Source organism: Hemitrygon akajei, chromosome 26 (assembly GCF_048418815.1).
Source record: "Hemitrygon akajei chromosome 26, sHemAka1.3, whole genome shotgun sequence".
NCBI lineage: Eukaryota > Metazoa > Chordata > Chondrichthyes > Myliobatiformes > Dasyatidae > Hemitrygon > Hemitrygon akajei.
The window spans coordinates 22,228,635-22,240,893 of record NC_133149.1 but is presented as its reverse complement, the minus strand read 5'-3'; the positions used below and the strand labels follow the sequence as shown (position 1 = coordinate 22,240,893).

The following is a 12,259-nucleotide window of genomic DNA, read 5'->3' as shown; positions in this document are numbered from 1 at the left end:
CAGGCATTCAAATTCTGCTCATGACCACTCAAACGTAGTCCACCTATTCAAGGTGACCCACAAATAAAATCAATGTAGGATGAGTTTCTTCAGGAGAGCTCTCTGAAATACATCCTATAAATAAAGGTATGATCCAGTCTGTCATTGCACTTATGTTTATGAGTCTCCTTCCGCAACAAGAGCAATTGTTTGTAACATTCAGGGCTTTTCAACAGATTGGCTTTGAAGCTGTAATGAAATGTGCAAGAAGCAATGAAGGCAGCAACCTTGAAAAATCTGCAGGATTAATCAATATCCTCAGTCAAGTAATGGACTGTAATAAACTTCATGTGAACTCTTTATCTCCAACAATGTCTGATCTATAATGGACCCCTGATTAGCTCTTTAGTTGACCCATATCTACACTGATAAATTGTGTGTGATTTGTTTCTTGTTAACCAATGGAATCAGGAGGTAGGTGAAAATGTTCACTGATGTGGAAATGGCTACAATTAAAGTTTATATACAGAGCTATTGAACTCAATTTCATGTGAGGGGAGGAAAGCCATTCCTTGTGCTGCAGTAATAGAACATTATGGAATACCTAAATAACTTAAAGGATAGAGTCTTAGAGTTCCTCAAAGATAATGACTCAACAAACATCCAGCATTGGAGGAAACAAAATATTACAATCAAATAAACCAACATAACACTTAAAGACCTCTGTTTCTCCCCAATTTAAAACATATGAGATTTCTAACTTTTTCGGAGCCTGATGAAGTCATTGCTTAAAACATGAATCATTTTAATCTCTATCTCCACAAGTGTTGACTGCTCTGCTGACTACTTCCAGTTCAGTCTACACAAACAGAACCTTTAGTATGGCACATCCCATCAGATTTCTCAGTGGTCCATGAACTCTACCTCACTATTACCTTTTTACACTATTTATTTTGTAGTTGATAGTAATTTTATTCCTTTGCACTGCAAATAACATATTTAATAATAAACCCAATTCGGAATCCCATTCTGATTCAATGCAATAGCTTCTGCAGATGGGTAGTTAGAGGCTGCCCCAATTATATGCTGTGTTCTTTAACATGCACGATGGTGTGTTTTCTGCAGTAGGCAGAACCTGCTTTAACTCCAATACTTTCAATTACCTAAGCCAATGCAATACTGACAGCTGAATGTTTGGAATGGAATTTAACCCAAGCTATGGAAAAAAAAATGAATTTCCATTAGGTAAGCTTTCAGTTTTTTCCACCTTTCCCTTCTGCTCTTCCCAATGCAGTTGAGGGTTGTGCCATTTGAAACCTGTTAGGGGCACGATGGTAACATAGCGGTTAGTGTGACACTATTACAGCTCGGGGCATTGGAGTTCAGAGTTCAATTCTGACATCATCAGTGAGGAGTCTTTATGTCCTCCCCATGGAATGCGTGGATTTACTCTGGAAGCTGCAGTTTCCTCCCACAGTCCAAAACCATCCTGCTTAGTAGGTTAATTGGTCATTGTAAATTGTCCTGTAATTAGGCTAGGGTTAATTGGGGAGTTGCTGGACAGCGCAGCTCGAAGGGCCGGAGAGGCTTGTTCTGCACTGTATCTTCATCAAACTGTACGTATCTCCTCCATCAGTTTCGTCCTGGCAGACCAGATGAACTGCACAATCTCATACCCTGCTTACATCATTCCATCATCAGGAAATAGCAATTAAAGCAGACAGTGCTTATCTGTGATATGCTGATGCCTTTATGTATCTCTGGCTCCATGTCTGTCCAAACCTGTAATGTTGTAAAAGCACCAATAAATAGTAACCCTGCCTTAACAGCAGCAAACTTACCAGCCAACGTTTTAGTATGATGGGATTCATGTTGAACTCTTCCACCAGTCCAAGGTCATGGTACATATACTCAAGACAGCTGAGCATCTGCCAATGATCATGAAATACAGTTACTACACACCTGAGCGACCCATGTAATGTGTTATATCTGTGTATATGGATTCCCAAACCTAATATTTCATCGGGGACATTCAAAATAAGGTTAAACCAGCAAAGGAGTATCATGTAAAAGTGATTTATAATACCTCCAACGATCCTTTACCATTACTGATAGTAATGGTGCTATTGGAGGTCATCTTCTATTACTGGAGAACTATGGGAACACGAAAAGCCACCTTTGTTCCCTGAAGCTGACTGACAGTGCTGATGCAGAGGTTGTAATGGAGATGACATTCACCGCTAACAGAGTAGCCAACCTTCCAAGCATGCTCTGGCACTTCGAGAATTTAAGGACCAATCTTCACTCAAGGATGCTGATACAGGCAACCCAGAATCAAAGTGTCAATTAAAGAAGTTTCAATTCCTTTCTTTTAAACATTTTTTGCTGATTAGTTGCAATAAAGTTGGCCCAGGGAATAAAATTGATTTCCTCAGTCAATGCAAGTGGCTATTTTCCATTTCATTTTGGAAGGGAAAGTGTGGACACGCTGATGTCAGGACTGACCTAGTATAGTTACAGAAAACATTGGAAATACCCAATAGGTCAGTCCACATTAGAGTTAATATTTTGGATTGAAGACTCTTAATCAGAACTTCGATTTCAATGAACTTCACAGTTTATTTTCGACATGAAGTATTCACCCTGTTACTCTTCCCACAGATGCAGCTGGGCCTGTTGAAAATTTCCAGCATTTTCTGTTGTTATTTTAGATGTCCAGCATCTACACTGTTTACCCATTAGAGTTACGTACAGGATCACCAATATGAACAATTAACTCTGTTTCACTCACCACAGGTTCTTGCTGACCTGCTGTGTATTTACCATGGTTTCTATTATTATTCTATGCAGTAACTTTCCTTGTACCATGATTGCTGCAGCACTTAGCTTCATAAGATTTGCCAGGCTCATGATAAAATGACATAGGTTTGAGCTTTTCAATCTGAAATATCATATTACAGTTTCAAGACCACAAATATCATGGACCATTTTAATGCTTAGAATGACTTTAGAATAACAAAATGAGAAGGACAACTGGGTGCAAGTGAAAGATAAGTGTATCAGTGGAGGAACAAGAAACTACAGCTGCTGGAATCTGGAGCAACAAACACTCTGCTGGAGGAACTCTGCAGGTCAAGCAGTATCTATGGCGGGAGAGGAACTATCGACATTTACCCAGCTCCATCTGGCTTTTTTCATCCACCTCCATCTATCAGCCTCCTGCCTCTGTCCCCCAACGTCACCTCTCTTCCTCCTTTCCTTGATCTGCCTGTATCCTTTACCCATTATCAATCACCCACTGCCCCTGTCTCTCCACTCCCTCTTTTTTCTTTATATTGGCTATCTTTCCTCTCCACTCTAGGTCCTGATGCAGGGTTTCAACCCAAAACATTGACAGTTCCTCTCTCCCCTCTAACCCTCATCCCTCCACCCTGTTCTGATGTTACTCGACCTGTTAAGTACAGCTCCTTCAGCAGATTGTTTGTTACATAAGCTTATCAATTGCATGATTCCAGGCAGTGAGTTTGCAATGAATGCCGTGGAATTAGGCAAGAAGCTGTCAGGAAATTAGAAGGTTATTCTGGACAGATGTGGTTAACTAGGCCAGATAACCTTCATGACATATAAATACGTTGATCAGTATGATCATTATCACTGAATTGTTGTAGAAAATGGGCAATTTAACACGAGAAGCTGGCATTATTTTTGTTCCCCAATATAAACATGGTATCTGAAAATTCTCCAGAAAATATTATTCGTCAGCTTTTAATCTTCTCTTACCTGTCTTTTCTTTGGGATAACAGTCTTGGCAATAAAGTGATCAGAACAAGAACAGACAATGTGGGCCATAATGTCCGTGCCAACCATGATGCCAAATTTAAACTAATCCCTTCTATGTGTTTGTGGTTTATACCCCTCCGTTCCATGCCCGTTCATGTGCCACTGCTGCATTACCTGCTTCCAACATCTCCCCTGTCAGTGTCTTCCTGGCACCTACCACACCTGTGTACGAAAGCTTGCTTTATAAAAGTGCTTTAAACTTGCCTCCTCTCTGCTTGAAGTTATGTCCTCTTGTATTTATGACTTCCACCCTGGGAGAAATACTCTGTCTAACCTATCTATGCCTCTCACAATTTTATATACTTCAATCAGGATCTCCTCAGCCTTTTATGCTCCAAAGGACACAATCTAAGTTTGTCCAATCTTTCTTTATAGCTAATGCTCTTTAATCCATGCAACATCCTTATAAGCATTTCTGCACCCTTTCCACCTCCCTCCTGTAATGTGATGACTGGAACTGCAAACAATACTCCTACTGTGACCTAACTAAAGTTTTGAAAAGTTTCATTTTAACTCAGTGATCTGCCGCTACGTATTGGTGGCTGGTTGTGCCAGTAAGTTATCTTCAAGGTACCTCATTGTACTCCCAGTGCCAGACATCAAATGTTGGTTTCTTCAGTGCTTCGATGGTCTCCTGGGATAGCGTATACTGGCAAAACAGAGAACGGACATTATAACAATATTTGGTCAGCAATCACTTTCTCCCACAACCTATGATTCACCACATTACACAGAACTATTGCATTGTACAGTGTGCCCAACTTATGAATGGAACGTCCAGGTGTTAAAATAGTAACTGAGGTACATCTTATGGTGAATCACTAACTATATCAAGGCTGGCAAACCAGAATGTGGCCTCTTACCATCCTTTATTTTCCTCGACAACAACCTAGGCCCAAGTTCTTGAATTCCTTCCCTAAATCTCTCCACCTCACTCTTCCCTTGAAAATGCTCCCAAAAAACCTCATGCTCATAAGATTTTCTTCTGAAGACCTATGTCAAGTTTTAACTTGTAGTGCTGTGAAATTTCATGGAACATTTTAATTTGTTAAATACACTGTGCTTTTGGAGAATAGTAGAGCAGGGAAAAAGAGTGTGAAAATCAGGATGAGAATGTTGAAATTGATGTAATGGAGAACTGGGAAGTAAATTAGATCAATGGATACAGGGCTTAGCATGAATTAGGATTTAACATTTTCAGAAGCAATTGAGGTACAGGATAAGCATTCCACAGCCTTACGAGGTAGAAGGAAGCTCATTTTGTGAAATAAGCACATCAGAATCAGAATCAGGTTTATTATCACTGGCGTGTGACATGAAATCTGTTAACTTAAGCAGCAGCAGTTCAATGAAATACATAATCTAGAAAAGAAAGAATAATAAAATAAATAAAATTTTAAAAAATTAAATAAATAAGTAAATCAATTACTGTATATGTATAATGAATAGATAAAAAATGTGCAAAAAACAGAAATACTGTATATTAAAAAAAGTGAGGCAGTGTCCAAGGGTTAAATGGCCATTTAGGAGTGTGTGCCTTCAGGCTTCTGTAGCTCCTACCTGATGGTAACTGTGAGAAAAGGGAATGCCCTGGGAGCTGGAGGTCCTGAATAATGGACGCTGCCTTTCTGAGACACCGCTCCCTGAAGATGTCCTGGGTACTTTGTAGGCTAGTACCCAAGATGGTGCTGACTAGATTTACAACCTTCTGCAGCTTCTTTTGGTCCTGTGCAGTAGCCCCTCCATACCAGACAGTAATGCAGCCTGTCAGAATGCTCTCCACGGTACATCTATAGAAGTTTTTGAGTGTATTTGTTGACATGCCAAATCTCTTCAAACTCCTAATGAAGTATAGCCACTGTCTTGCCTTCTTTATAACTACATCAATATGTTGGGACCAGGTTAGATCCTCAGAGATCTTGACACCCAGGAACTTGAAGCTGCTCACTCTCTCCACTTCTGATCCCTCTATGAGGATTGGTACTTCGCCTTACCCTTCCTAAAGTCCACAATCAACTCTTTTGTCTTACTGACATTGAGTGACAGGTTGTTGCTGTGACACCACTCCACTAGTTGGCATATCTCACTCCTGCACGCCCTCTCGTCACCACCTGAGATTCTACCAACAGTGCTTGTATCATCAGCAAATTTATAGATGGTATTTGAGCTATGCCTAGCCACACAGTCATGGTTATATAGAGAGTAGAGTATGGGCTAAGCACACACCCTGAGGTGCGCTAGTGTTGATCGTCAGGGAGGAAGATGTATTATCACCAATCCGCACAGACTGTGGTCTTCCGGTTAGGAAGTCGAGGATCCAATTGCAGAGAGAGGTACAGAGGCCCAGGTTCTGCAACTTCTCAATCCAGATTGTGGGAATAATGGTATTAAATGCTGAGCTATAGTCGATGAACGAGGTGTTTGTGTTGTCCAGGTGCAGTACACTTCCAGTGTAACTCTTTTATAAAATATCACACTGCCAAAAGAAGCCTCTATTCTGTGCGGTGTGATGTGCAGCCAAGCAGATCAGTGTTGTGTTTCAGATACTAGTATTTGAGATGGACTCCCAATTTCAAATGTGCAGTGACGGTCTGGAAAATGGCACGGGCTTTCTGGATTAAAATCCACTGTTTGGGTCTTCCCCATTAAGTAAATGGGAAGTCTGTATCTCAACAGCATGTTCACTGCATCTCAGAGAGAACACTAAGAAGATGTTGAAACAGAGAAGAGACTATGTATGCATGGCAGAATAGCCAGCAGCCAGAGTGGATACAGATTTAAGGTGATTAACTGAAGAGGATAACTTTTTAAATACATAATAGTGTTTGCTAAGAAGGGTGGAGAAAGTAAATTGAGACAGCACACACAAAATGCTTCAGTGTTTTGTGTATGTTGCTTGGATTTCCAGCATCTGCAGATATTCTTGTCCAAGTTAAGAACCTATATTCAAAATGTAATCACATAAATATTTGAAAGAAAAATATACAGATCTTTGGAAAGAGAGTAGAATGCAACTGAATGACAAGTTCTGCTGAAGATTTAGTACAGCCGCAATAATTACAGTGAAGGGAGCCTTTAACTTTCTTTCTCTTAACATTTTGCCAAACCATTTTCAATTTGAATTAACTGGCGCTTGTGATCAGAATCCATGGGGTGGCCACAGTATGAACAGCGACTGTTCAAAAGACAAAGCAAGTGATTTGACAGTGAATCCGTGATGTGGTGGTTTTTGTTACACTGGGCAACATGGAATCTTTGCTAGTGGTCTTGTAGATCAGAAACATTGGCTATGTGTGGGATAGAAATAATGATAGATTTATCTAGCACCCTTCACACTCATTTCAGGAAATACAAATTGTTTGCAGCCTATCTGTGCTTTTTAAGTGCTGCCATGGTCTTTATGGAAGAATACATGACAGCCTCAAAATCCCACAAAAGTTCTTCCCACTTCCTTTCCGGTCCTGATGAAGAATTTTGGCCTGAAACGTTAACTGTTTATTCCTCTCCATTGATACGGCCTGACCTGCTGAGTTCCTTCAGCATTTCGTGTGTGTTACTCAAGATCCCACAAAAACAGTTTGATAATGAGTATATGATGGATAAACGTGACTCAAAATGCCGCAGATATTTGCTTTTCTCACAAAATAGTGTTTTATAAGTTTATACAACCACCTCGGAGGGCATATAGGGCTTTTGCTTAACATCATAGCTGAAAGAGGGCACCTCCCGTTCTCTCACTTGTACTTGAAAGTCAGACTAAATTTAGCATGCTTGCGAGTCTGAGTGAGATGATGTCCTGCAAAGAAGTTAGCAGACTAGATTCCCACTCTAATTTAGCAGAAGACTCTGCTGATCTGACCACTTTCTGACCTTGCAGCAGTAAATGCTGGTGATGGGTCGGGCATTATTGAAGAGTGTTTGATTGCTGTTGATTTAGGTTGATCCTCTGGAAGCACGTGATGCTGAATGCTTTGGTTTTCCACTATAAGCAGCACTGGCCTCTAGTTAAACTCCTTGGTGAGGTTTGCAGTGAAAATGTATGAGAAATCTTATGTAATCTCATCCTTTCTTAACCTTGCAAGTTTGTCAACATTTCTAAAATACTTCATTTATCCTCTTCTGTGTTGCTCTAGGTGTGAACTATTAGTGCCAGTTGGTACTTCCTTCAAGCAAAATAAATGACTGACAAGGAATTAAACTGAAGTTGACTTTTTGCCATCTTTTTGCCTGCTTAAAATAACTTGCTGATAGTCAGTGTCTAAGTCTACAGATGGACACCTAAGTGTGGTACCAAGCACACAAAGAGCCATGTTTCAATCAGAGGGAAGGGCAGGTACAGAGTGAAAAAGCAGAGTTTTATACGAGGGGTGATTGGTAAGTTTGTGGCCTAAGGTTGAAGGAGTCAATTTTAGAAAACCTAGCACATTTACTTTTCAACATAGTCCCTTCCTACATGTACACACTTAGTCCAGCGGTCGTGGAGCATACGGATCCCTTCTTTGTAGAAGTGGTCCACAGCAGGGGTAATTGAAAAGTTTGTGGCCTAAAGTACAAACTGTAGAAGGAGATGAGTTATTAACTTCAAACTTTCTGCATTATCACTCAGAGTTGAACTGCACGTGCATGTAACGAGAGTGCCTTGGACCTCCAGAAAGTGTCCACAGCGAGGTGATTGATAAGTTCGTGGCCTAAAGTAGAAGGAGATGAGTTATACAGCTACCGTTACATGTCCGTGCAGGTCAACTCTTTGTGTGAAAATGCAGAAAGTTTGAAGTTAATAACTCATCTCCTTCTACCTTGGGCCACGAACTTATCAATCACCTCACGCTGTGGACCACTTCTGGAGGTCCGAGACACTGACTTCTACAAAGAAGGGATCCGTATACTCCACGACCGCTGGACTGTGCATAAATGTAGGAAAAATAAATGTGCTAGGTTTTCTAAAATTGACTCCTTCTACCTTAGGCCACAAACTTATCAATCACCCCTCATAAAGGCAAAACTAGCTTCAGTTTAATTCTCATTAGTCTCAGTGCACCCATATACCTACTAATGGACGCCCCATCCTTGATTTATTTATTTTCCCCCTCCCTTTTTTGTCTCTCTCTGCCCATCACTCTTTGCCTGTTTTCCATCTCCCTCTGGTGCTCCCCTCCCCCTTTCTTTCTCCCTCGGCCTCCCGTCCCATGATCCTTGCCCTTCTCCAGCTCTGTATCACTTTTGCCAATCACCTTTCCAGCTCTTAGCTTCATCCCACCCCCTCCGGTCTTCTCCTATCATTTCCCCCTCCCCCTCCTACTTTCAAATCTCTTACTATCTTTTCTTTCAGTTAGTCCTGACGAAGGGTCTCAGCCCGAAACATCGACAGTGCTTCTTCCTATAGATGCTGCCTGGCCTGCTGCGTTCCACCAGCATTTTGTGTGTGTTGCCAGGGTCTCCATCTTATTTTGTACGGAGGGTGTGTGAGAAACAATACAAAGCCTGATGGATTAGATGATATAGATCCAAACAATAACTAGCATGAAAAATAAATCCTATAAAAGAAAAATAATCCTATTTTCTCTTGCGGCTTTCAGACTTTTGCAGCTCAGTTACCTCTGAAGACAAAGATATTGTGGCTAGCATTTGGTCCATAATGACAGACGAAGACACTCTTGAAACTAACAAGAGTTTTATTGTGATAAACACCAAAACAGAGAAGGTGCCATGACCCGGAGAGAGAACCCAACCAATCTCATCAGACGGGGGAGGTGACCATCACACGCCCCGGTTACAGTCAGGGTGACCCACAAATACACAAGTGAATAACTGTAGAACCCAAGCTAAAATGTAACGATAAATGAACTGGAACTTCCCACATAATCCCACAAAAGCATTTTAACACAAGAACGATAAACAGTGTTGGTCATTAGAAATGCAGGAGTGTCGACCACGATCACCCCCACCACCCCCCCCCCCCCACTAGAGCATCACAATATGATTCCTTCTATGCTGGTTCTAAACTGGAGACTAATTTTTTCTAAACAAAAGTAGCACGCCTGCGAAGAACTTCAGAACATTGTGCTTATCTAAAGGAAGATGATGGGAGGGCAGAAACTTAGATACTGGTCCATTTTATGGCCTGTCTTCCTCAAATGCAGCTTCACTCTGGTGTTCGGCTACTTTGCTTCACTAGATAAAATAAGTAGGGGAAAATCAAACAAAAAACAAATGTCACTAAGGCACTTTCCCTGATTTTGTGTAAGTGGAGATAAAATTGGAAGCAATGTGAAGATTCAATGTAACAAGTACAGCAACAATGAAATGTTCTTCATGATCTTTCTGCAACACAAGTGTTATTCAAGCGACTGCAGACACATCAGAGGAGAGCTGTTTTTTTACACACTGGAGCCAAGAGACAGGGTGAGAAGAGTATTGTAGAGAGTAGGGGGATGGGAGAAAAGAGGGATGGTCAGGAGGACTACCTGGCCAGAACACTTCGAATGATGATTGCAGTCAGAGGTATGTGAAGTGTTAGATCAAACTACAAGGTAATGAATTATGTTTTTGCACTTAAAGAACAGAATTATTCAATAGCTTGAATTAAACAACAAAGGGGTGGTTAATATTAAAACAAAATTACCAGATAATTCAAAATCAATGGCTTTGAAGTATTGGCAGAGGTTTACAGTAAAGACAAAAACATAGAGACTAAGGTGGTTGCATTATTGTTGTATAGGGAATTCATCAAATTCCCTATCCAGTATAGTGCATCCTATTCTGGCCAACTGGTGCTAAGGATGTTATTACTTTTAAGTCTACAAATAAAGGAAGAAATTATAGTGAAAATTGAAAGACTACAACTATTCCATTCCTTTAGAAACCACAAAATGAACTACAAAAATTAGTCAAAGACTATTATTTAAAATTAAGATGAAATAATTTCTTCCACACAATCATAAATTGGCGGACTGATTTACTGATACCATCATGTGGACAGTAATTTTTCAAATAATCTTCTTTTCTGATAAAAGAATGATTGGATCATTTATTCTGAAGGTGCAATTGAGACTTTTGGCATGTTTGACACCTACGGGCCTTTTTCCAATTATAAACTCTTCTGTTGTGCCATAGAGTTTATAAAGATGTTCCTGCAGCCATGGCTCTATTGGACAAAGTATTAACAAAGATGCAGAATTCAATTAAAAGCTGAATTTCAATTCAGAATGACACACTGTCTGCATTTGATTTTCAATGTGGTTTTAACATAATAACTATCTCAATAAGAATTCTTCAGATCTATAAATAAAAACCTCCTTAATCTAAACCACAAATAAAGTGGGCGGCAGTAATTCTACTCTTTAATTGAGCTGTTCACCATCAGTATATCAATTAGAATTTACTTCTTCATTATTGCTTTCGTTTTATAATTACTGTTCGAGTTCTCAGGTCTTCTTCTGCCAGTCTCTTAAATTTAAACAATCTCAAACAAAAGATAATTGGCAGGTCAGCCATATGCTGATAAGCTGTGAAATTCAGTACCTAAAACTGTAAGGGATGCAGACTCAGTTGACAGCCTAATACCTAATTATTTAACCTTGCTCTTAACTGATATCGTGTTGTCTTTTTATTTTCATGTTCGCACTTTATCCGATTGTAAAACAATTTCAACTATAACAAGTGCTCTATAAATAAGTTATTATTATCAAAAATAAATTTTAGTAAGATGTGTTCACAAATGAATAAGAAACTTTAAAAACTTTTCTAAGAAAGGATCATTGAATAAATGAAGAGGAAACAGTAAATTACATTCATATTTAAGGAGTACATTTTCCATGATGCAGGCTGTCGATTGGACATTGCACCATTTAATGACCTTTTCCCCTTCTCTGAATATTCCCTCTTAACATTAATCTGTAGATATCTGGGTGTTTATTCAACCACCTGTCTACAAAACATGCAATTTTGCCTGAAGCTGATATAAAACCCAAGAAAATTCTTAGTTTCCGAGCAATGTTCCCTCTAATTTTTAATAGTCAGTGTGTGCAAAAACCTTATGTTGTGCAAATTTTTTTCCTGTGACAAAAGTATGTGCGCAGTGAATGCACACATGGCACAGTTTATGAAGGTTTACAAAATATTTGACATAAAACTGCACAGAATAACAACAAAATAACATACATATTTAAGTCACTCAGTTATTTTTTCACTCTCTTGTCTTTGGCATTTACCCATTCTTTGTAATCTCTATCTAGACTATCAGAACTTCCATCCAATTGATAGCTTTTGATTCTCATTAACATATCCAAATGACATTCACCTTAACGGTTTCTCAGCTTGTTTTTGAGTTGATTCATTAGGCTAAAACCTCGCTCACAGTCTGCACTAGACGCAAGAAAGGTTCCCCCAATGTCCATCAACTGTGCAAGGTCGCAAAACTGTTCATTTTGAAGTACAAATG

The 12,259-nt window shown here is 39.7% G+C and overlaps 1 protein-coding gene across 2 annotated transcripts in view; it reads right to left on the bottom strand.

The window, feature by feature from the left end:
• The window catches only part of LOC140716806 (high affinity cGMP-specific 3',5'-cyclic phosphodiesterase 9A-like), a 116,038-nt gene that overhangs the window by 43,960 nt on the left and 59,819 nt on the right, over positions 1-12,259 (bottom strand). For both annotated transcript variants that reach the window (XM_073029717.1, XM_073029718.1), the window contains exons 9-10: positions 4,394-4,468; positions 1,821-1,907 (exon numbers count right to left, since the gene is read on the bottom strand). In XM_073029717.1, the coding sequence (XP_072885818.1) occupies positions 1,821-1,907; positions 4,394-4,468 (162 nt within the window). The remainder of the gene's footprint in view (positions 1-1,820; positions 1,908-4,393; positions 4,469-12,259) is intronic.